Source organism: Poecilia reticulata, chromosome 12 (assembly GCF_904066995.2).
Source record: "Poecilia reticulata chromosome 12, P_reticulata-male-v2, whole genome shotgun sequence".
In the NCBI taxonomy this organism is placed as follows: domain Eukaryota; kingdom Metazoa; phylum Chordata; class Actinopteri; order Cyprinodontiformes; family Poeciliidae; genus Poecilia; species Poecilia reticulata.
This window is the reverse complement of record NC_088841.1, coordinates 18068327-18094115: the sequence shown is the minus strand read 5'-3', so window position 1 is coordinate 18094115 and position 25789 is coordinate 18068327. Positions and strand designations below refer to the sequence as shown.

The 25789-nt window shown below is 39.9% G+C and overlaps 1 protein-coding gene across 1 annotated transcript in view; it reads left to right on the top strand.

Moving 5' to 3' along the window:
• Positions 1–787: 787 nt before the first annotated feature.
• The window catches only part of bcr (BCR activator of RhoGEF and GTPase), a 79402-nt gene continuing 54400 nt past the window's right edge, over positions 788–25789 (top strand). The window contains exon 1 of the mRNA XM_008423957.3: positions 788–3762. Coding sequence (XP_008422179.1) covers positions 2172–3762 — 1591 coding nt within the window. The 5' untranslated portion in view covers positions 788–2171. The remainder of the gene's footprint in view (positions 3763–25789) is intronic.

Here is a 25789-nt window from a genome sequence, read left to right as displayed (position 1 = left end):
AAGTACTTATCCTTTAATTTGTGTACATTCATGATTTATAAAATAAAATCACTGATCCTATTTCCAATCCTGCCATCAAAAACACTTAAATTGTAACAGCTTTGGTTGACTTACCAGCACTGGTAGGTTTGATGTGAAATAAACTGAATATTTGAGGAGGGTAAATGAGAGGTCATCATTGGATAAGGACCTAAAACCAAATAAAAGAATGATCAAAGTAAAATTTCATGACAATCTCGTATCCAAAACTCAGAAAACATCTCAGTAAGTGAGCCATAAAAAAAAGAGAGAACTTGAGATTTGAAAAGGTGGAATGGTTGAAAAACTCTGTAGAAATGTCATTGGTGGACAATATAACAATGGGAATAACTTCAGCAGTCCTGGTAAGTTGAGGGGACACTGAAATGTGGGAAATTCTCCCCTTCTGACAAAACCATTCTACTCAGGAATGTATAACAAAATGATCATTAGTAGGTCCTACGTCCTAATATGACAAAGTTATTTTGACTTTCTACAAAGTCATAAATTTAGACGAAGGAATTCTGAAATGACTTTTAACGAAACTATTCAACGAATATTTACATGTAAATATCTCAAATTAGAACTGGGTGGCTAGTGAGTTCAAAGTCTAAAATAATTTTAAGATTTAGAATTGTAATTTTAGAAATAATCCTGACACCTTTGGTTATCATTTTATCTCAAAATTGAAATGTTTGTTTAGAGCCATTTTTCTTTTTTCTTTAAAAAAAAAATCGTACAATTTTTCAAGTATGTATTCTAATCCGGACGAGGCATTTCAAATTTCCACACTGAAGACATTCACATGGAACAGAAAGAGTGCTGGGACAAATATTGTCCCCACCAGGGGGCGCTGATAAGACAGGGTTCCAGCGTCACCACTTGGATTAATCGCACTCACTCAGCAGGCACAACTACAGTCTTTAAACTGAACCCAGAGGTAGTAAAATATATTAATGCAAATTAATGTCAAAATTAACTTGGGAGGGCTGAGATTAAAAGCAGCCACGTGTTCAACCCCTTAGTTCCCCTTCGATTTACGAATTGATATTGATATTAGAAAGTCTGTGAAAAATTAAGCACAATAACAAGCCTTATCTTTTCAAAGACATATCTCCAAAAAAAATAATGGAAGACATTTGAAGCAGTCAATTGAAGAGAACCAGCTTTCCTGCTCTGTCCCTTTAACCAGCCGACTCACAGTTCTCCTGGTCCCTCCCATTCTTGCAGCCCCTCTGTTTTACTGGTCGGAGATGGGAGCGCACATAACAGCAGCAGCAGCAGCACCATCACGTCGGAAGACACGGGATGAATCTAAGGAAGGGGACATGAAAACCAACAATACCAAGCAGGTGCGCGGTGGAAGATATGGGAAAAAGAAATTAAGTTTTTTTTAGTGACGCTGTACCCAGCCGCTTAAATCAGTAATTAAACCTCTGCTGTTGTGGCCTCTCGCTTTTTTGCGCTTTTTTCCCCCCCAAGCCATTCTCCTTCCTACACTGCTGGCACAAAGACGCTTATTCTAAGGAGCTGCACCTGGGATTACAGTCAGTCCGCAAGAGTGAACAGATCAGTTACATCTAAAACGATGGAATGAGAAGCAGCGACAGTAAGTAATAGGAGCCGGATTAAATCACTTTTCTTCTTTTTGTGCCCCTGTAAATTCCCCTCTGATACCCCCATCCGTCACCCAGCGAAGACATACTGTCATTGTCTCGAAACGAAATCGATTCACTCTTATTTTAAAACGTTGTTTTTGCCGGAATGATGCACAAGAAACTCTATTATGTCTATAGATTTTTATTCCCTTTTGATTCATTGCGCATTTCCCGTTTTTCCCTCTGAATGAGCAGCCGATTTCTCTTGTTCAGGATGCGACTGCGCAACCTTCGACAAGTACCAGCAATTAGGCTGTGTGTTTGTGCACGAGTTTCCTAAAAGCTTACAAGAAACAGTTCCCCCCCCTTTTTTTTTTTTTTTTTTTAAAATTTTTTTTTTTTATTGGACGTCGCCATTGTTGTCTGTGAAAAGAAAAAAAAAGCAACTGTGGCGTTCTGGACTCAGAGGGGTCAAACGGTGCGCCCTTGGCATCACACCAACCCCCTCCTTGTGTCTGAACCAGGGTCCGTCACAGAAAATAAATCAAGCACAATATGGTGGAGCCCGTTGGATTCATAGAGGCTTGGAAGGCACAATTCCCTGATTCGGAGCCCCCCAAGATGGAGCTGCGGTCCATTGGAGGTATTGAGCAGGAGCTGGAGAAGTGCAAAGCGTCCATCAGACGCCTCGAACAGGAGGTGAACAAGGAGCGCTTCCGCATGATCTACCTGCAAACCCTCCTGGCTAAAGAGAGGAAGAGCTATGACAAACAGCGGTGGGGTTTCAGGAAGACACCATTGAATGAGGGGGTTGACCCTGCAGCCACCCAGGGTGCAGAGTCACCATCTCAGCAGCCCCACATGCAGGAGACTGGTGGTGTTGGAGGTGCTGGAGGATATGCTGTGGTCGATAGGAGTCGTTTTCAGCCACTTGGGGATGGTACTGGCAGGTCCAAACCTAGGCCCCCACCAGCCAGGAAGTCAGCTTCCCATGGAGACGGCTTGGAGTCAGCGTTTGATTCACCCCAACAAGCAGAGTCTATGTCCTGTGACAACCTCGATGGCCTCTCGCCATCCAAGCAGAGGGGTGGCATCACCCTGTCACCCCGTAGGCCCACACTTCCACCCCCAGACAAGGATCTGCCTTCTGACCCCAAAGATAAGCTTGGGATGGGACTTGGTGTAGCAGCTCTCAGATCGAACTTTGAGAGGATCAAACGAGCCAACTCTCACACTGCTGGAGATGTAGGTAAGGGTCAGGAAAAGCAACTACCACCACCACCACCACCATTCTACACCAACATGGAATTCCATCATGAGAGGGGTTTGGTCAGGGTCAACGACCGGGATGTGTCGGATAAAATCAGCTCCCTGGGTACTCAGGCCATGCAGATGGAGCGGAAGAGGTCTCTTCACTCCCTTCCAGGCAATCTGGCAACAGTGGCAGGTGAACTTCGTGCCAGGCCGGTGTATAGAGGACGGTCTACTGAGAGCACCTGCGGTTATGACGCAGAATACGAAGATGGGGAGCCCAACCAGCGACATTCAGGGAGGGCCAATGGGGGTAAACCTCCACCTCCGCCTTGGCAACCATCTGAGTTCCAAGCCTACTCCAGCGTCTATGTTGGTGGAGTAATGATGGGTGAAGGTGGCAGTGGAGATGGACGTGGAGGTGGCAGTGGAATCACAATGAGGGACCACAGCGGAGGTGATGATCACCTCCTGACCTGGCCACGCCGCTCCTACTCCCCAGGTAGCTTCGAGGATGCTGGAGGGGGTGGTGGCTACACACCAGACTGTAGCTCCAACGAGAACCTGACATCTAGTGAGGAGGACTTCTCCTCTGGCCAGTCCAGTCACGTCTCTCCGAGTCCCACCACGGCCTTCCGTCGTCCCTTCAGAGAGAAGAGCAGGTCGCCTTCCCAAAACTCCCAGAACTCCCAACACTCCTATGACAGCAGCAGCCCTCCTACGCCGCAGTCTCAGAAGCGTCACCACAGGCAGCAGGGAGGCCATGTGGTCATGTCTGAGGCCACTATTGTGAGTGTTCGCAAGACAGGTCAAATCTGGCCCCCTCCTGCCCACCATGACCTCCTGCCCCATGGCCGAACATCCCATGACAACAGTTTTCACGGAGACCACTTAGGTAAGTAAAGACGACTATCTCTAATCTTTGTTATGCTGAAGTTACTCATGCTTAAATAATCTTGGCACTGATTCTGCTTTGTATAATATAGCTTTCCTCTTAAAACCACATGTTGGATGAAAGCATTAGTGATTGATAATGTTAGTTGGACTGGTGTGTGCAGTCAAATATGCCAAAATGTGTGTCCTATGGATGGCCTTGCGTGGGAGCCAGATGAAAGATCCACCTCTGCTCATTCTTGGAATGTCAGTCGGGTGGGTGAACAATGAATGTGGCCAGTCTGAGTTGAAACTAAAAGTCTAGCCTTTCTCAGGCGACTCCTCTGGCTCTTGTACGTAATTTAAATAGCAGGTGTCTTCCTGCCTGCCTGGCTTTTTCTCTTTTCTTTCTCATTCTCCAAAAAAAAAAGAAGAGATGTAAGGTGACCTTTTCCTGAATTACAAACATAATGTCTTATGCTGTATACAAGTCCTTTTTGTTTCTCAGCCTGACCTTATATTAGGCTGATATTTCCTGTTTTAGATCCGTTAGGATTACCTATATTTGTTAAATGGCAGAAAATTTGAGATCTTTTTTTTTTTTTTTTGCAGATGATTATCACTTTTCTTAAAGTCCGAAACATACATGGAAGTTTATTATGCCTTTGGCTTTGTGCTTTTTTGATCGCAAACTGTTCTATGGATTTACTTTAAGCCATCCTAATCACACTGCTTCCCCATGTGACATCATGGGAAAATCAAAATATATCAGTTTCAATATCAGGAGCAAAACTGTCTGGTTTATCTTTGAATACAACTTTAAGATTTCTGAAGGGGCTGCACAGTGGCACAGTTGGTAGAGCTGTTGCCTTGCAGCAAGAAGGTTCTGGGTTCGATTCCCGACCCCGGTCTTTCTGCATGGAGTTTGCATGTTCTCCCTGTGCATGTGTGGGTTTTCTCCGGGTACTCCGGTTTCCTCCCACAGTCCAAAAACATGACTGTCAGGTTAATTGGCCTCTCCAAATTGCCCCTAGGTGTGAGTGTGTGTGTGTGTGCGTGCATGGTTGTGTGTCCTGTGTGTCTCTGTGTTGCCCTGCGACAGACTGGCGACCTGTCCAGGGTGAACCCCGCCTCTCGCCCGGAACGTTAGCTGGAGAGAGACACCAGCAACGCTCCTGTCCACTAAGGTACAAGGGTGTAAAGAAAATGGATGGATGGATTTCTGAAGGTGACACATTTATCTGTTCAATAGATGAACAGCATGGGTTTGTCCAGTCCTCATGTGGTTCGAAAAGGAGGTGGTCCATTGTCCTGGACTGGTTGGTGTGAAATGTGTGCATCAACCTCAAAACAAAAGCAAATCATGTCATGATTATGCTAGTGAAAGAGTGCCATTGTCTACAGTGAAACAAGTCCTTTCACAATGTGGGACAAAAAACCAGTTAGAGAGGAAGAAGCAATTACTCCAAAAGAAATATATGAAATCCCAGATTACAGTTTGTAAAAGCACTCTGGAACAAAGAACATTTTGGAGACATTTCCTCTGGTTTGATGAAACAAACCCCAGCCACACAGCCATATGAGTTATGAAGAGAATTAAAGATGAGGCATGCAAACCTTACTCAGTTAAACTGGTTCCATCAGGAGGAATGGGCCAAGCTTCCAGCAGACTATTGAGAAGCCTTCTGAAATTTAAGAAAGTAATGGTAAAAAAAATGACAAAATCTCACTCATTATTCTTGCACTTAGTAAATAGAAATAGTTTTAGTTATCCTGACTGAACAGGTAAAGGTTGGTGTGATCTAGATTCAGACAGGAATAGGACTGTAGGGTTTTGTCAATACAGCATATGTAAACATCTAGTTTTAGTACCTTTATCTAGTAATCTGCCTGCACTCAGTTACTAACCTTGAGCTTTTGGAACAGCACAGCTAAAAGGATATGGTGCTTGGAAACAAAGTCATGGATTATCTGGGTAACTGGGCTACCAGGACTCGGTTTGCTGTAATTTGCTCAGAAAGTTTCCATTGTACAAACCATGCCAGGTCGTAAGAGCTGAAAGCAAACACTGCTCGGGTGGCTCAAATATTTGGTATAATTTTAAAACTTGGAATGTTGTTTACTAAGGTGCGGTTAGTAGAAGCCATGCACATTTTGGTTAGTTGCCTGTCAGTGGGATTCGGCTGTGGAAGTGAGTAGTATTTTGAGTCATTGATGTATTATAGGAGTCTTGGACTGGCGCCCTGTTTGACCAGACAGGCATCACATGCCAGCAACCAGGGTGAGCTGCAAAAGAAGGAAAGCATTGAAAGTAATGATTGTCTTAAGCTGCTGCTTCACAAAGTTATTGCATTAATCACAAATGCCTTTTAAGCTGTTGCAACACAGGATTCAGTTCCCAACATGTTACTGTCACTCTTAATATCATTAGCATCTGCAGTCTGCTTTTGCTCACAGGTCTCACTGCATCTATAATTCATTTATCTGAAAAGAATTGGGAACCCTGGTGGAATTAGCTAAAATGCCTTTCCAAACAGGATGCGATTATCAAAGCACCGCTGTTGCATTGAAAGCAAAAAACGTCTTGCATCATGTCAATTAAAAGGCAAATCCCATCAATATTTTAGCACAACAGCAAAAGTCATTACACTCCACACAACACAATCAGGATTGTTTGAAGGTAGCTGCAAGCCCAGAAAGTCTGTCTCCAGCAAATGGCTGGCTAATTCTCCAGCTGCTGTGTTTAGGATTATCACAGCACTATCTGCCCTCTTTGTTTTAACATATTTTCCACAATGATGAGCCCGGTGGGACGTTTGACAAGCTGTAAGGCAAGGATGGAGATAGATTTTGGGTAGGAGAGGAGGAAGAGGAGGAGGAGGAGAGGATGTGTTGCAGACAGTGATGCATTTAGCAAGATAATCATAAATTTGAGCTCAAAATGCAAAAATATTTAACACCCTGCAGACTGGTCATGTTTTCTACTCAGATTAAGCAGACGTGAGACAGAGCAAGCTGGATGGCCGCAATAAGAGCTGCACAATTTGATGTGTATTTTTATGTTTTCGGATAATGTTGATAATACAGAAAGAAGGGTGAAGAGAGTGTATGTTTTGTGGGGAGTGGACGATGCTAATAAAGAGTGGGACAGCGCTGTGAGGAAGACTGAGGGAGGCAGAGTGCGAGGCAAAGCTGTCGTTTCTCGCTTCAGCGGTCCGGGATGTGGGGTGCTGCAGAGAGGCGCAGATGGGAAGAACCCTCCCGTTGTGTAACAGAAACACACAAACTCAGGCTCAGGCACACACAAAGTTACACATTCTCGATATTTTGTACCTCTCAAGACTACTTTGGCTTCAGAGGATGGCGTACACGGATCACTTTTTGACGGTCCATCCTCTGATCATCCCAGCAATGAGTGCTTTATGTGGGTGATGCTTCATTGCAAACAGAATGTGGTTTTAAGGATGAAGCAATTATAAGTAGATCTGTCAGATGTGTTGTTTTATATGTTGAAATGATGAAAAAAAGTTTAAATGATTAGGGAAAGAAAAGTCAAAATGATGTGGAAAAAGAATATCAACTGCCAAAATGAAATTATCGCAAAAACGTGAGACAACCATGCCTTTTGTGTGTCTATTGGTCTTTTAGAAAAGGCCTAGATAAAAAAAAGTTTCTTTTTGACATACATTAATGTGCACCTAGTGCGTGTGTAGGCACACATGCAAGTTTCATGAACGTCCATGAAAAGAAAATGTCAGTTTTAGCAATCCGCCTCGTCTTTGAGATGTTTTTTTCAATTTATTCTGTTATTTGGACTTAAATCTAAAAGCAGAATATAAATTTTTCTCTCCAACATGACTTTAATCTTAAAATACAATTTATAAAATGGTTATAGACGGCTGCGACAGACTGGCGACCTGTCCAGGGTGTACCCCGCCTCTCGCCCGAAACGTTGGCTGGAGATGGGCACCAGCACCCCTCCCGACCCCACTGAGGGAAAAAGGGTGCAAGAAAATGGATGGATGGATGGATGGTTATAGACGGCATCTACAGGATATTTTATAAAAAAAATTTATTGATATGCCCAATGGTGGAAAACCTAAAGACATTCAGAGTAACCAGCACTATGTTCAGTAATGGTTTTAAAGTTAACTTCTTAATTAAGCAGAATACCCTGTGTTTTGTTGCCTTCCCCTTTATAAAGTAACTTTGATTCATGCAAAGTGATGTTTGCTAATTAATTAATGGTGTTATCTTCAGCTGACTGCTGTCTGCTGATTCACAAAACAACTCTGGTTGCCAAGCAGTAGGGGTAGCTGTTTTTATGAGGCTGCTTTCTGTTACCAGACAGATGTCCAAACACTCACTCTCACCCTTTTTCTCAAGCAATTAAGTATAAGAGTTTTTAATCTTCCCTTTATCTTTCATAACGTCACCTTCCTAAAATAATAGCCTAAGTAATATTGGGCCAAAAGTGTTTTTTCTTTTCTTTTGCCTGAATCATCTTTTGGCAATAAAAAGGGGAGATTTTTCTTTTTTGTTTTTCTTGCAAAAATTGCTTTTGAAAAAAATTGCCTTGTCCATTATTTTAGGAATGTGACAATACAGCTGTGAGACTTCTTTCTCTTTCAAGTTGGGAGTGTGGGGGAGCTATCTACACTCTATGTCTCTGGTATTTTACAAAAATTAGGTTTAAGTCATAGATTCGTGTTAGTAGACGCAGTTTTGAAGTATGAGCTAAAGACAATGGCATCCATTGCAGATTAAATCTGATTTCACTGTCCGTGTCATCCTGTGGTTATAAATGCATTCCTAATTTGATTTGAATAATTTTAAAGATAATATCTCTTGTGAGCTACATTGAGTTGTTTTGTTTTTCTTAGATGAATGAGCTCTGTGCATTTAAACTTTTCTGTCCTAAAAATGTGATTCAACATTTCCATCTGCGTTGGAGCACAGGGAGGAGGCAGAAGAGGAAAAGGAAAGCTTTACAGTCAGTCTGGTGTGGCACAATGACCCCTTTTCACACGGCCGGGGGAGTGACTGCGCCTCTTAAAAAGACTCGTTCAGTGTTTGCAGTTGAGTGAACTTGGCAGTGAGAGCAGACACACTGTAGCTACAGGCTCAAAGTTAGGCTGAAAGAAGGAAGATGGGAAGAGAAGGAGATTAGATGGAGTTAGAGGGGGGCAGCATGCTGGACTTTCTTTGCCAGATGGTGTTCAGGTCAGTTTACCGTGGCTGATGCAACCTGCTCAGGCAACTGAAAACTGTCCCTCTGACATTATATCAGGAGCCCAGTATAGGAACATTTGAACAGTTCACAAGTTATTTGTTCATATAAAAACCCATTTTATTTAAAATTGGATCATATTCTTTGAGTTGGACTGTACTCTTAAGGTCCCAACTCTGTCTTGAAAAGTCTTTAAATGTTATGGACTTTAATGTTGACACTTGTCAAGTCTTAATTTTTGTGAAAAAAATAAATAAATATATGAATCTGGAAACTGTTTGCAGTTCCCAACTTTTTTTTTTTTCCATTTCATTATCTAAAAAATATCACAATTATTTTCTGAAAAATAAGCACCTTTTTACAATTATCTATGTAAAATATCATTTATCTTGTTTTTGGCTCATTGCATCTTGATATCTACATAAGTTATTGACCCATTCAATAAAAAAAAACAAAACATGTTTTTAAATTGTCACCTGAGGAAAATCTAATATTCTGATATATTTTTGGTATATCACGATAGACGATATATATCACGGTTTTCTTAACTGAGCTCCAGTGTTATTTTAAACTATGCCACCTGCCCCAATTTCCCTTCTAGACTTGAATGTAAGCTCATATAAAAAGGGATGCAGTATTTTGCTATGAACTGTCTACACTACGACTAGATAACAAAGTGAGAAATAAGTTTTAACTAAGAAAAAAATAGCGAGGGAGAGGGAAGTAGGTCAGTTATGCTTGACTTTGACAAACTTAACGTATATATGTGCTGTGGAATAAGGTGTGTTTTGGTTCAGCTTAAAAATAAAAATGCGACCTACACACAAACTGACAGATCATCAGTAACGCAGGTGTTTAAATTTGCTAATCAACCACCGCTGTGTTAGCGTGGCTAACAGCAGTGATGGCTAATCTATCAAAGCAATCACTCATTAATAATCTCAAAATACACCTCAAGCCTAAAAACCGAAAACTGTAAGGAACTGAATGTTCTGTTCTATGTAGGGTAATGCTTGAGTGTTTTTGGTGCTGAATCCTGAAACATAAAGTTGCGTTGTCAGTTGCTATGGTAACGAGTCTGCGTGCCGACAAAGGCCGAGAAAAAAGAACGAGTGGTTTTGAGTTATTTTTCCCATTGCATAGCATTAAATAAATCCTACCTACGTCTCCAGGACTTTCACTTTAACGGACTAGTTCTACCGCGGCAGCGCCGCTATTAACGGCATGTAAAAGTAATCTGATCAGGGGGGAATACATTTGGTACAGCCTTTTGTGGCAATAGTTTTATAACATGTTTTGCAAATTGCCTCATTTTGTTCGATGTCCTCCATATAAAATTCAAACTACTTCCAAATTATTGATCCGGCGCTGTTTCTCTCAGGAACTATACTAGTTCATCTGAGTAGTCTTCAGTTACCGTCTCATTCACCGCTCGCCTCAAACTCTCGCTGTCACCATTTTTGTTTTTTTCCGCAGTGTGATTGAGAGAAAATTTTCAGGTTGGGAGGGGGAAGGACTAGTGATGTATTCATAGGGTGTCGGATAAACCACACTCACAGTGAATTTGACCGTGAAAGTTTATTATTTGAGCAACAATTTATATTCGGTAGTTGCGATATAGACATTTTAACTATCGTAAATTGAAATTATCGCGGTACATCGAGTATACTCGATATATCGCCCAGCCCTACTTCATATTAGCGATTTGTCTGGCTAGCTTGACTAAGATTATGGAAACAGTATTCCTTGTGTGTACTCTGTAGAGAATATACACCCTTACCTTAACTTAATGTATATTTTCAAACCCATGACAAAAAATTGAAAACTCACAGGATAAAGCAGAGACGATGCTACATGTTTTCTGCTGCATTTGCTCAGTTTCATGAATATTCACGTAACAGTGATGGATATAGTTTCCTTGTATGAAGGTTCTTGTATTTCTGATTGTATTTATTTACTTTAAAACCGTTCTGCGGTCCTAATAATGGCCAATACAAAAAATAAAACAATTGGAAGATTTTGCTTTGTTTTTCTGTTTGTTTTTATAATGTAGCATGAAGTCTGTCAGTCGGCACTGGTTCCATGTTTTAGCAGCAGAAGCTCAGCCTGGCACCATGGTTGGTGTGGAGTTGCCGGCTTGGCAGTGGAGCAGCTCTCCAGTGAGAGTCAAACTTATTGGCTTGGTTTTTGGGTCTGGAGCTCTTTACCACTGACGCTTGTTAAATTAAATGTCTTATAAAAATGCCTAAATGTCTTTGAAAAATGTTGGAAATATCTCTTACTTTTTTCAGTACGAAGAAGCTGATGTGTTGATAGGACACTCCCAACAAATGCACACAAAAACGCACAGTCTTGAAAGAGTAATCAATCCTCTTTTCTTGTGTTCATTTCTTCTTTTTTTATGTGAGCGTGTTTATTTCCTTTGCCAAGCAGCCAGCCAGAATCTTTCCTCTGTAACCAACGAGGCTTGTAAAGAGACGGGGAAAAAAACTTGGAAAATCCTTAACATAAATTCTGGTGACTTTTTTTTTTCTTCTCTTTTTTGTAATGACCATTGCTTTTGAATAGCAGCCATCTTGGCTCTTTAGCTTGGCTTATGTTATTTCATTCACAGTCATCTTGATTGGCTGCAACACGGGGAGGTTATGCTGCTCTTGCTGTGCAATTCAGGGTTTAAGTCTCCGTGGTGAAGAAGCTGGCTGGTGTGTGTTCTCTGAATTTGAACCGATTCTACGTTGATGAGGGATGTTGACTCCAATCAGTTGTTTCACTGAAAAGTTTACTATGAGGGCTGACATGAGAAACAAGTACTTTTTGGTTTGTGGTTGAGACTAATTCTGTTTCTAACATATTTACATGCCAGTCTTAATTTAATCACTACAATAAAGGCTTTGCAACTTTTTTTTTCCACTTCTGAAAGATTTTTTACCAAGTCTAAGGAGATTCAAATATGAGCTTGAGCTTGTTTCCACGGTACTTTTAAAAATACAGTGTTCTGTGTGGCTAGTTAGAAAGATTAAAAGTACATTTTGAAACTAACAGCCTCTAAGCAGCTATTTGACATAATTTTTTTTTCTGTTTTATTTTTTTAGACTTTTGATCTGATGTAATGTCCTAATCTTGAATGCCAACTTTTTAAAGGCAAAAAGAACAGGTATGAAATGAGACATTTTATGTTGTTTGTCTGACGGTTACAAAGGTTTGAAATTCATTTACTGAATTGAAATATGGTCATACAATTCTAAGAAATTTCAACCAGCAAATCAAAATCAAACTAAATAACAATAGAGTGTAATCACTTTATCCACTTAATCCACTTAATCCATCAAAAAATTAACTTACCGAGAGAATTAAACTTGTATGCTAAAGAATTTTTTTATGGATACAAAAGTATGGAGGAGGGATACATTGACTCAGTCATTTGGACCTCATTAAATCAGGCAGATGCATAAGACTGTACAATCTTTTGTCTGTAGAAGTGTTGCTGCAGCGTTGGAATGCATAAAATTTAACATAATGCATTTTTATGGTGTGTTGCTAATAATAGATATTATTATCATTGAGCACAGCAGAAGAATATCGTACTGGTTTTCTGACCTAAAACGTTGCCACTAAGTGCTGAATTAGTACAGAGCAAAAGGAAGACTTTGTTGGATTCTCAATGACACCATCTTATCAGCCTGACATTTCTATAATCATGGAGCACTTTTAGCTGTCTTTATTACTGCATCAGTCACTTTTAGTGTTAAAAAGTGACAGAGTGAGGACTCAAGTCATGGCATTTAGAATGAAGTCACAAATTTAATGACTTTCAACTTGATGAAATCATGAAAGAACCAGGAGCAGTCAGTGTATTGAGGCTGGCGGATAGAATCACGACTCATAATATTGTAAAAGCATCTTTGTAGTGCTTCAGTGGGAAATATGTTTTTGGTTGAAATGTTTTTTTTATATATATTACATCGATTTTTTTCATAATTTTCTAAATTTACCTGATGTTTTATTTGTAAACGGCCACATTAGCACTGATTTGTAGACAATATTTAAGTTCTCTTCTGGCAAATAAAACCACTTTTCAACGTAATTTGAAATATTAAAATGATTATTTTCTCAGATTAAGTTACACGTTTTTTTAAATGACTTGTTTAAGATTTGAAATTAAAAGTTTAGGACTCGACTCGAGGTTTGCATGCCTTGACTTTGGACTTGGGAGTTTCATGCCTTTATTTGGGACTTTTCTAGAGACTTTGGTGGAAAGATTTGAGACTTGTGTTTAGCTAGTATGCAAGAGAAGAGCAAACACTCCCATAAATGCCATGGGTCAACAATGAACCTTCAGTTAAGAAACAGATGTTTGTGTTTTAAACATTTTCTGACCCTGGTGGCATAAATCACGGCAAGTCCAAGCCATGTTCACATTAACAGGTGGTCTTTTCTGGATTATCAGGCGAAAGCAACCAATTAATAATCAGATTGTGTTAATTTCCCCATGTGTAACAGCTCAGACCAGACCTCTTGCACCATTAATTCATTATGTCCTATTTACAGTATTATAGTTCAGATTGTCAGCACTCATAAACCAGCGCAAGGAAGTGGAAATATTTGCTTTCCTATAAACTTTTATGATGGTCACTCCTTCGCTATGTTCCCAGTTGAATAATATTATTCCCATTGAACTGAAGCAAAGAGAATCTTTATTCAAGAGCAAGCTGTAATCATCAGAGTTGTTTACACGACCGATCCATACCAAACCTAATCGATGCTAACTGTCAGCAGCAGGCATCCTTCCTGTAACGCCGTCCCGTCTATTCCCATGTTCGTGCTCAGCTGATTCTATTAGGATTCCAGTCTTTGTTTACTCTCTGTTCCTTAAACTATTTATAGCATGTCTTCTTTCTGTTAGTCATGGACTCCTGTCACATATGCTTTCAATCTACAGTTGGTGCACCAACAGACTGTCGATTCATAAAAACTGTCTAATTGACTAAGGGTTTAATGGAGTTTCCCACAGTTTACTGCTGGGATAAGTAAGGTTTGAAGGCCACAGTGTTGGTGTAGAAATCCCCATTTCCTTGAACTTTTGGTAACTTTGTTTGCTCCTCTAATCAGGAGAAAAATGCTCCTTTATCTTTTTGTTATCACTGGTAGGTTGTTGTGAACTGAATGATTGGCCAGATAGTTTCTATACATCCCAGTGAGAAGTCCATCTTGGTTTCTTTGCCTTTTTAGCACTTCAGAGTCCACGACTGTTTGCCAGCTGGGCTCCATGTGATTCCACTCTCAGTATTTGAAAGCTTTATAAAAATTGGAAATTGTTATTGATTCATAAAAAGATTCATCTCTTTCGAAAAGGTGCGATTTCTTAGAGTACAAGATGCTTATGGACAGAGGTTGCAAATACAAAGACGGATATGTAGGAAATCTTCTAAACCGATTTATAAAACACAGAACCAATTCTGCAGTGAGCACACAGTTATTAAATGCCTTCCGACATTATTAGAAAATAAAAATAAAACATCTTTACTAGATTTAAACGTAGTTTGATTTCCATTATGTTCTCTGAGAGTTTTAACTCCCGCTTGTTGTGTGTTATTTGTTGAGCTGCAGAGGGAATGGATAACTCCAGCCTCGGAGGAGGAGATCAGATTTCATGTTGCAATCTCCCCCCTCCTCACTCCTCTATCGTCGTCCCAAATGCCCTTCGGTAACATCTCTCCTTCTGTGGAATCTCTTTTATGTCACTTAATATCGTTTTTGTGTTCCCCTGACCATTTCTCCTTCCCTGCCTACCACCGTCACGCTGTGCTGTTCAGCCTGGAGCATGCTAAACACAATAAAGGCAAATTTTTTTTAAGCCCAGTTTCAGAATTTCTTCTTTCTTTTTTTTTATTCCAAGACATCAAGAACCAGCTGCTCCTCAAGCTCTTTTGCTTTGTCAGCTTATGTTGCTTCCATTTTGACTTTATTTTCACATCGCCAAGAGCTAGATACCTTTATCGAGGTGTCATAATGTTTTAAAAAGTTATAGATTCACTTTCCTACCGCTTCCACAGTTTAGTCTTTTTAATGTGATGCAACAAATATGGCTGAATTTACCAAAATTTCCTTTGATTGATCTAAAGTATGAAGTTATACAGCACTGTCCCTACCCCACCTATTGCTACACACAGCAGACTAGCTGAAATTAGGTTTAATATGATAGCATACCTAATAGTATCTGAAAGCCATTCTTTGCAATATTGTACACATTGATATTGGAATTTTATTTCTGAGCTAGAATAGTCTTTATGGGTGTCTAACATTGTGTGTGGGTGAAAATAACCCTAAAAATGTCCAGTTTGAAAGCTGAATTCACATGTGAGACTCCACTTTCTTTCCACTTACCTTTGTGAATGCATCATCTGCACATATTTGGCACTTATATGCAGAACAGCACTGGTCCTCAATTGTAACCTTGTGGTGCACCCATTTTACATTTTTAAAATATGGATCTTTTTCTGTAAAGCAATTTTCTTCATCAGCCCTGTGTTTGTGTGTATATCAGTGTTACACGTCCACTGCCTTTGCTGAACATTGGTTCACGAAAAAACAAAAAATCAAGTTTTCATGTTTAAAGTAGACTGAATTAGCCAAAAAGGGCAAGTTCACACTAATTCCCTGCACCACTTTTCCTCTCCCATCCCGTTCCCAGTCATGAATTATTGAGTCTGGAGCCCACTTGTTGCAAAACTGTCATGACACAGGGTGTCCCATTACCCACTTCACTTTCAGCACCTCCGCCACTATGTCGTCTTGTCTGGCGTAATCCAAAAATCCTCACAAACATGCATGTGTCTATACTTGCACTCGCAGTCTAATCTAATATTGACTTGTAATGAAAAGGTAGAAAAGCTGACTTCCTGCAGTGCTGCTCTGCTGCGCAGCATGATTACACAGTATGACTCCAAATACACTGCCTGTGCAAATAAAAGTTTCCACCTGGATTTAAATAAGCAAATAGAAAAAAAAAAAAAAAGTTACCTTTGGAAAAGGACTATGGTGACAGATATGTATATTTTAGCGGTCCCTAACTGAAACTGTAAGTTGTTTTTCATTTCTTTACCAAGTACATCATCCTGTGGTTGCTGGAACAGTTTCAGGAACCTCAAACAATTGGTTTTCATTAAGCAAATAACATTTCTGACGTAGGGGCTTTGAAGCCTGTAGATGCAGTGCTGGGTTGCCTTGCAAAAATATTCACATCCCCTATGTTTTTTTTAATAAACATTTTATCACAAAATTTCAGACATTTATCTGTATTTTATACAATAGATCAAGAATAGAAGTAGAAGTGTACAGTGAAAGCAAGGAAGATACACGTCTATTCAACTTTATTTACAAAAACATATGAAAATATAGCATACAGTATATGTATCCAACCTCCTTTGATTTAATACCCCAGAATAGAATCTGCATTAAAATACCCACCTCCTAGAAAGCTTTGATCTGATGACCAGTTCAACGAGACAAGATATCCAGTTTAACCAGTTAACGCAAATGGACCTTCCCACATACAACTAAAGCCCTGCTTACAGCTAGCAAGGCCAGCGAGCGAAATCTGAAGCACGTTTTAGCCAGATTCTTCAGCAGTTGTACTGTACTTCCATATTATTTTCAATTTTGGTTTGCCTTGTTAATAAATACTTTTATTTCTGCATAAATGTTCTCTAACAAACATAATTTTCTATCTTAAACAATACTGTTTCAGGCAATAAACGGTATCGTTTACCTGGGCAAGTGAAATTGTAGAGGTTCACTCAGTTTTTTTTTTTTTTTTTTTTACATTTTATTGTAGTAACACAATCCAGACAGGCATTGGTGCAAATAAGTTTCGTGCACACACAGTGGGGCAACGATTTCCAAGTGGACTCTATTTTAGTAACTTGCAGTGGGTGATGAGGAGTCACACTGACATGCTATTGTCTCCGTCCCGTCCTTAGAAGTGTGGGACATTAGCCAGAGGACAAAATGTGTGGAGACATTCCTGTGTCACTAAAGATGCTCTGAATATTCTTACCTCCATCTGCTCTAGACACAGTCTTATCCTGTTAGGCATCTTGAGATGTTCACAATAGAAAGAAACTGCTCTTGTGTCTGATATTGCAAACTTACTTTTAAGTCTTGTCTCCGACTCTAAGAAGGTGAACCCACATGTTGCTGGGGTTACATGAATGTGGCTCTTGTCCTCCCATTGTGGGGGTTCAAATGTGTTGAATTCGGCGTGTGGATGTGGTGCATAAATTGAGCTAAACTCTCACTATTAAGTTTAAAGGGTAGACCTAAATTGTATTGTCTACACTTGACTACACAGCTTCTGTAATTCTTAATTTTTTTTTGATTCAACATTCCTCTGAGATTTTGGATCCTAGTAGCAAGTTTGCATCATGTATTTTCTGCAGATCTGACTCTTAGGAATTTGCAGTTATTGTTGAGTTTACAGTCATTTCTCATACTAAAGTTTCAATCTCAGATACATGTATGATGACAAATATAGGGCTGTTTATTTTAAACACACAAGAAGGACATAATGGACATCACCGCTTAGTTTTTTTTGCAGAAAAATGGCTTCAAGACCTCAAATCACACATCTTAGCATCGAGGAAGAATCCATCTCTTTATTGTGATGGCATTAGCTGTAATGGATTTGATTAGACTTTCAAGGTAGCAATGGCTTCATGGACATAATGCAACACTGCCAGGCAGAGATTTGTGTTGCCTCCGGCATCAGAGCCATGACGGTATTTCAGCTTTACAGTATATCTGCTTTTACAGTGTTGAAGTGTTACTCCTGTAGATGTGTGTTTATTGAAGAAAACATCATGCTTTATGTGTCCCCTGTGCATGTGGGTGTTTTTGGAAAAAGTGCTATTCCCCCCGCTGCGGACGCACAGATGAATCCATAAATGTCACTCCGTGTCTTTTTCAATCTGTGAAAGCTTCACAGTGACAGTGTTACCTTGGTTACTTGGTGTAAAATACAAAGACAATGTTCTCAAGCTGACTTTGTTTAAATTAAAACCGCAGTAGATCAGCAGTTTGGACCTCTTATGATTTGACTTTTCTCTGAATGTATCAGATTTAAATTTGACTTTAGGGAATTTTATTTAATTTTATTCTAGAAATGTTGCTGTTAACTCTGATTAGTCTGGTTTGTTGTCATGCTGTCACTTCTTTGACAAACGGGACTGAGATGTTAGTGGAAGGCTCAGTTCTTGACAGGACAGAACAAAACATACTGCATATGCTGGAAAAAGCTGTCCATGAAAGAAGGAAGTGTTTTTCATCTTGATTCAAGGATAAAATGACGCTGTTTCCATAAATACTGCATGAAAATCACATCCCCCCCCCTTTTTGTTGACTTGAGTGTCACTAAGTCTCCACCACCTGTGAGTGTTTGCCTCGACACTAAGGAAGTGATTTGTAGGAAAATCTTGACATGACTTACGAAAAATCCACAATGAAGCCTAGTGTGCTGTATATTTTCGGAATAATTGCAGTGCACAAAGAGTGATTAACGCTGTGCAGTTCTGTGAACAGAAAACGGTGGTCATTCTTTGTGTTTTTCACCGTCCGCCTTGATGCTTCTCTGAGTTTATTCTCTGTGCATCGGTTTCAGCGATTACGCAACCGTATTAGCTGGCTGCGTAGCCTTTCATTTTTTATGCGCTGTGGTCAGAAACGAGCTTCACCGCTTTAGAGATGGAGAATTTCAAAATCTCCTTGTTTTGCCTTTCTTCTTTCAGAGACCGATTTTTTTAGAAACCTCACCGGCAGAAATGGTTTTTTAGTTTTAAACAGAATAGTTTCATCACCCAACTAATTCAGATGTCACACATATGCATGGATGTGAATCTCACAAAAATGCATGAAATGTTTTTGGAGAAAGACCAAACATGGACTGAAGTCTCCTGTTGAGTCTTACTCAGCAGACTGACTGATTTTCAGTATCAGAGGTGAAAATGAGGAGCACTGATTTTAGGAATGGCTGATATGAGATAATAAGTTCTTAATCTGTTTGGGTTTTTACATTAATATTGGACATTCGTCATGACATTTGAAATCTATTGTCAATCGCCATATTAATATGCAGTAGTTAACTAACAAAAAGCAACAGGTAATCGGTATTTTGGAATAAATGCATCTGTTTAACCAGTTATCAGACCACAAAGAGAGAATGATCCTTTAAAGCTGACCCTAGCACAACATTATTATTTCCGAAAATCTTGGATTTAGCTGTCAAAGATAATTTGGTGAGATATGAGTTTGTTTTGCTTTGGATTTGAGGTATTTTTGTTGTATTTACCCTTTAATTGATGCGTCGTTCTTCTTTTTTTAAAAGTTTTATTGGTACCAGTGGCATTTATTTGAAAGTGGTTAGACGGGAAAGTAGGTAATGAGAGAGGGGGAAGATATGCGGCAAAGGTCATCAGGCTGGGTCTTGAGGAGTGAGGCCTCCGTATGTGGGTGGTTCTTTACGCCTGTGCCACCACAGCACCCCGAAATTAAGAGTTGGTAAATTCCCCAAAGCCTATAGCAATTGCCTTAGTTCTTAATTACCTGTTTTGGAAATTCTCCGTGTTTGAAGCCCCATAGTAATAAACTGTGCATCAATTTTGTACCACAAAATAGGTACAACTATTTAGCACTCAAAACATTTAAAAACAATCTAATGAATGAAGGGAGTTGTCCCCAAGCTTTTAAATAAACTTCAAAAATGGTGAGACTGATTCATGAATCTTAAACGGGAAAAGGAAAAGGACAGACTGGGTGGAACGTCGAGTTTCTGTGTTTGCAGACATGTCTTCATCTTTCCTTCTTTGACAGAATGCATCTATTTTCAGAGTGGCATCATTTCGAGGCGGGGAAACATCAGCGAGCAAAGAGATGGGGAACAAAAAGGGCAAAACGGATTTCAAAATAAACTTACGTGATGAGTAATAAACAGAGGGCTGTAAAAGGCCTGCAGCCATGAGGGTATTTTCAGTGTAGGACACAACAAAACCGCAATTAATTTAGCTCTGGAGGCAAAGCTTGTTAAAACATATTTTAGACATGTGGCATTTGGTGACTCAAACAGCACAAGCCTGCGTCCCATATGGTTGTTAAGGACCCAGTCTGGATAATACAGGTACTTAGTTAGAGGTCACATCTGTTAAAGTGCACTGGTGGGACATTATTGTTTCGAACTAATTTAAGGGCCTTTTTATTTTTAGGTGTAGTGGTGCAAATCTAGGTTTCTTGTGAAGTTCTAAGATGTCAATTAAGTAAATGTAATTAGTGGGAGTGAATTATATACATTGTAATCTGCTTGCTTTTAGTGAAACAAACAAACAAACAAAAAAAAAAGCAGCAAATAAAATAATATTTGTCATTAGAGGTTTCATGTCTTCTGTATTTGTTCCAAATCCCTGTTTTCAAACCACGTTTTACTGAATTTACATCTTTCCATGACAAATAAACCGTTAGAGGAACTTTAGAAGAAAACATTTTAGATTTAATTCCCTTAGAAATTCTTATGGCCTAAAATTAAGTTGTTTGAATGTGATAATTATTCTGACCCCGACAGAAACCATGTAAACCAAAAATAACACCCAAAAAATAAACTTATCATTGCTTTTTGAAAATATCATCCTGCTTCTGCTGACAAGAGCTGACAGGGTGCTTCAAGGTTATCAGACATCTGACACAGTTGTGCTCTCTGCAGGCGCCTGTGTGTGCGTTTGTGTATTCACACATGGCCAGCCTGTCAGTCTCCAAGATATGGCTGACAGACCTGTGTGGTGGGTTATTGATGGCTTCAATTAGAAGCTGAATCCCCCTCCTTTAAGAGGACACCCTCACCTTGCACTACCTGTTCTTTGATTTCCCCACAGCCACTTTCTTCCCGCGGTTGGTGTGGCTTTCTTCTGTGCTAATAAATATGAGATGTTGCTGAGACGGCAGAAAGCCACACGATATTTTGGGAACGGTAGTGCGAATGCTGATGCTATAGTTGCTTCTCTATGTTTCTGTAAACTGACCCTGTGAAGATCAAAGATAAAAAAATAATAATAAATAAAAAAAAGTTGCAGCTGATGGATGCGCTTGTGTTTTCCCACACCTCCTTTTTCCCACTCAATACGCACCGTCAGGTTCTCACTTTTATGGATAACCTGCATTGTTTTGGAATATTACTGCTTTACTAATAGTACATAGTGGCTCACCAGAGACTCTACTCCCATCTTTTAGCCTATTATTTAATCTTACACAAATGTGTCAAATGCACCACTGCCTTTTGTGTCTTTTCCTCGGTTTCCCTCCCTATCTTTACATCCTTTGCTTCACCCTATAGTTGAGTCAGTGCAACCTGAGGCTCACAACTCCTTGTTAAAGGTTATTTACTTTGGCTAGTGCAGCTTAAGAGGGTGTTAGATCAATTAGAGTGCTCTGACAACGCAGCTTCGATTTATGTGCGCCTCTCGTCTTCATTTTCCAATTTTGCTACTGTAAAAGCCAGTAGAAACAATCAACCATACACAAAAAAGTTTTGTTGTTAGATCCTGTGTCATTCGTTTTCTCCAGTAAATGTAGTTTATGGGTTTTATGTAAGCAAATATGTAGCTCCGGTGAACAGACTTGAGTTGATATCAGGTTGCTGTATCACTGCTTTATGCAGAATCTGAAAATGAACTTTTGACGACTTTTAACCTTATTGTGCCTGATGTGGTGAATTTACTTATTTGAAAAAGCAAAAGGATTTCCAACATGTTATCTGCCAATTTCTCTTTGGCGTTTCCTATGTAACTTTTAAGTGAACAGAAAGTATTTATCCCAGCATATAATGAAGTCTGCCAAAGTGTTATTTGTTATATTTTGTCTCTTTCTCCTCATCATCAGTACTCAGCTCAGCATGTCCTCATGGTTGCGTTGCTAATTTTGGTTGATTGCTTCCATGCGCACAGCTGAACCACTGGTTCCATTCGTGCTTTCTCACAGATCCTGCCTGATGCGTCTAATGACGCGCACACACACACACACACACACACACACACACACACACACACACACACACTCACACTCCCACCAACCTCCCCATTCAACCATCCATTTGGAAGCTCTCCTTGCAGGATTTGGGTCAAACACCTCCACTCTTACATCTCGTGTGTGTGTGTGTGTGTGTGTGTGTGTGTGTGTGTGTGTGTGTGTGTGTGTGTGTGTGCGCGTGTGTGTGTGTGTGGGCCTGTCCGTCAAAACGGTCCTGGACTCTGTATACACCAGATATCCTGACAGTAGATTGGTGTTATCAGTCTCTGCTTATTGTCACAGAGGGAGGTCTCTTTTTAGGGATGAAGAAACGTGGCTTCTGTTGGCGAAAAAAAGAATAGTAGGAGCAAAACATTCTAAACACGACTTGGTAGTCACGATAAAGGGCAAGAAAATAAAGGAAGATATTTGAATATTTGATCTTTCAGTGCAGTAGAGTAATCTCAAATTGAAAAACAGAGAAAAATGCAGCCTTGAATTTGAATACAATTATTGAGCGGCGTAATATTCTTTCACAAGATTAGTCCTACGAATTTGTATAAAACCCATGTAACTGAAGCAATTTCACATTTTTACGTTGATCAAAGTGTCGGGTAACTTAACACGACTTCCTTTTTCACAGCAAATCTAATTCTAAGGAGCTATTTTCATTCTTGATGCGAGAGCTGAAACACTGTAAACATTTAAAAGCATCTCGTTTCCAGACTCGTATCTGTTGCTGCTGCTGAAGTTGTGGCTATTTTGCTTGTCTGGGTGTGGGAGTCATATTTACTCAGAGAGCGTACATCAAATGACTCATCGCATCTGTCTGTCTGGTGGTTCATCTTTTCGATGTTTCTGCTCATGAGGTATAATTAACTGATAAATACACCTACTTTTTAAACCAGAATAAAAACCTATTTCATTCCCTCGCCGATTTAATGAGACATAAAGTTTACTGGTGGTTCTTATGAAAAGCTAACATGACAATAAATGTTAAGCCTCCCAACGACTGTAACAATGTCATTTTTCATGTTTGCATACTCCCGGCCTGGCTATAATTTTACAGTGTTTTTATCTGGGGAGGCTCTGCTGCTCTGCTCGCCACCCACAGAGCCTCATCTGTGTTCTCCCGTGTGTTCGTGCTGACTGTGTTTGTTCCAGCAGTGTGACGTGAACTCCCTCTAGAACAACGAAACCGACTTCGGTTCATCTCTCCGAGCTGCGCGCTCACATGAGCAGAAACCACCGCATGCTCCACCTCAACAAACATACGCGGTCGCGCGCACACGCACGCGCACACATGCTGAGACAAGTTGCACACAGACGCACATCTACTCCTGTCATGAATCCCCTTCTCATTTCTTTCCTGTCTTCTCTCCATCATCCATACGCTCTGCCTGGCAGATTAGTGGAGCACACAGCAGCCACAGGGGAATGGAAGCATTTGTGGCTCTTTAGCACAGAGCTTTGAAACCTCTGGGAGAGAGCAACTTTCATTTGAATTTTGTTCTTCGAAAGGTCGCACTATTATAATTCAATTTTCAATTTATCATGATTGTCCCATGCTCTGTATATAATTGGCTAGGGTTATTGTACAGTCTAATTACTAAAACTTGCATGTTGTGTTCTTTTTATTTATTTATTTTTTATTCAGACAAGGAGTGGTTTTCTTGTTTTTATATAGAAACAACAGCAAGTAGCTAATAATGTCAAATAAATGTAAGCAGCAGTTTTTCTGACTGTCTCTCAACAGTAGCCGTCTTGCTTTTTAAGCGCTCTGGCTTTTGCTTCACGATTTGCCATATCTAGTTTACCCTGATGAGCTTTCATGTCCCAGTGGCAGAAACACATCCCCCACAGCATGATGCCTCCACCACCGTATGTCACCACAGGCACGGAGTTTTAAGGATGATTTGTAGCCTTTGTCTTCTGCCACATGTACTGCTTTGCATGTCAGCCAAAAGGTGAAATTCTACTCTAATTTTTCCAAAAAATGGCTCATTCTTACCTCTCCATCAAGGTCAGATGTGTAGATTTTATAACTAGCTGTTTTGAGAGTCATGGTTTGGCAGGCCACCATGCTCCTTACATATTTAGATGATGCATTAATCCTTTTTTTTTATCAACTTCACATCTCAGAACTACTGTTTGTCTATAACTGGGACAGGCAGCCAATTACAGTTCAAAGAGACAGTATTGCTCTCTCCTCTACCATATACAAATTATTAAACTCACTACACCAGTTTGACCTTTAAAAAAAGAGATATTTGTCAGGTTTTTATTACTGTACTGTGTATGTAAAATGGTTGGTGTGTCTTTTTTAGTTCTTAAAAAAATCAATAGACAAATGTGTTTGAGGAGAACAAGGTCAATATTTCTGAGCAGAAAATAAGAATTCACCTTTAAGATATGAAGCTCATAGCTGATATATCTTCCTTCCACCTTCAGAGTTCTTCTATTGTGGAAACTCAAATCAGATATTGCACTAAAAAAGATGGAGGAACTACTAAAACCAACTTTTATCTTTTAAGAACATGACAAAATGTCTCTGGAGCCACAGACTGCTGGTCTATCACTTTAACTCCCAGTGCAGTACGTTGGGGTTTCTGACCGCACCAGGACGAAATGTGGAAAAGTTCAAGACCACGTGAATGCTTTTGCAAAGCGACGTATGTGAAATACATTTCTGTTTGTCTTTCTAAGAAGACAAACAGTTTGTTTTCAAAGTAGATACAGCCGCATGTGTTTGCAAGTTGAAACATTGTCTGTGTTGTACAGCCACAAGGCGTCTCAAAATTCATTTGGTTTCGTCAGAAAGGTCAAAATTACAAAGTTGAGCTAAAGTGCAAACAGTGAAGTCTTTCTGTTGTGAAACATTTGCTGGTGTGGTTTGTAGAATCAAGGATGCTTCGGGCGAAATGCATCAGGGAGGAATCTCAGACAAAACTCATTAATGTAGGCAAAATAGACAAAAAAAACCCCGTTCTGTCCTCTTCCTCCGCTGCTGCCGCTCTGTGTGTTTGTGGAACTTGTTTGTTTACTTCATGCTGCCAGCCTGCAGCAATGCGTGGCCGTTTGCTTCTGTTTCTTGCTGAAGTTTATCGTGGGAGCTTGCTACACATTAAACACTTTGAAATGCAGCATCGTGGAGACCGTAGAATAATGCTTTGTTGAATATATATGCTGATTACTTCCTGTGTTTAGCTAAGTCTTGTTTCCATTTTGAAATAAGACACAAACAGAAATCATAAAAAAATGAAACAATGTTGTTCTGTTTGTACAATGTAGCAGAGAAAAGCAAATTCTCCTAATAAAGCGAGTACACCTCAGTCCAATGTGACGTCTTGCAGGATCTAAAAAGCTCTGTTATACTGCTGTTTTTCATTTGAGCACATTTTTTGTTTGAAGGTAATCTTGTCAGCCTGGAGGACAAAGAGCCTGCCGTTCTTCACAGACTGTTTGTATGTTGTTCTTCTGGCTAGAGGGGATGTGTTGCTCCCCCTCTGACTTTAAAATACCTGAAAGTTGCTCTGGCGGATTGAGGTGGGGCAACATATTGGCTCAGGTCATCGCCTCCCTCTTTTTTTTTTTTTTTTAGGAAATCTTTAGTTTTGAGATTTGGTCGTTTGTTTCTTCTGCATGGTTTCATTTTAAAATACCTGTGGCCATAAAGCGGAACACATCTTTTTACAAAGACTAAGTTTCTGGAGTTGTGATAACCTTTAGTGAAAATACCAGTTTGACCTCCTAACACTATGAACACATTTTTGTTTTA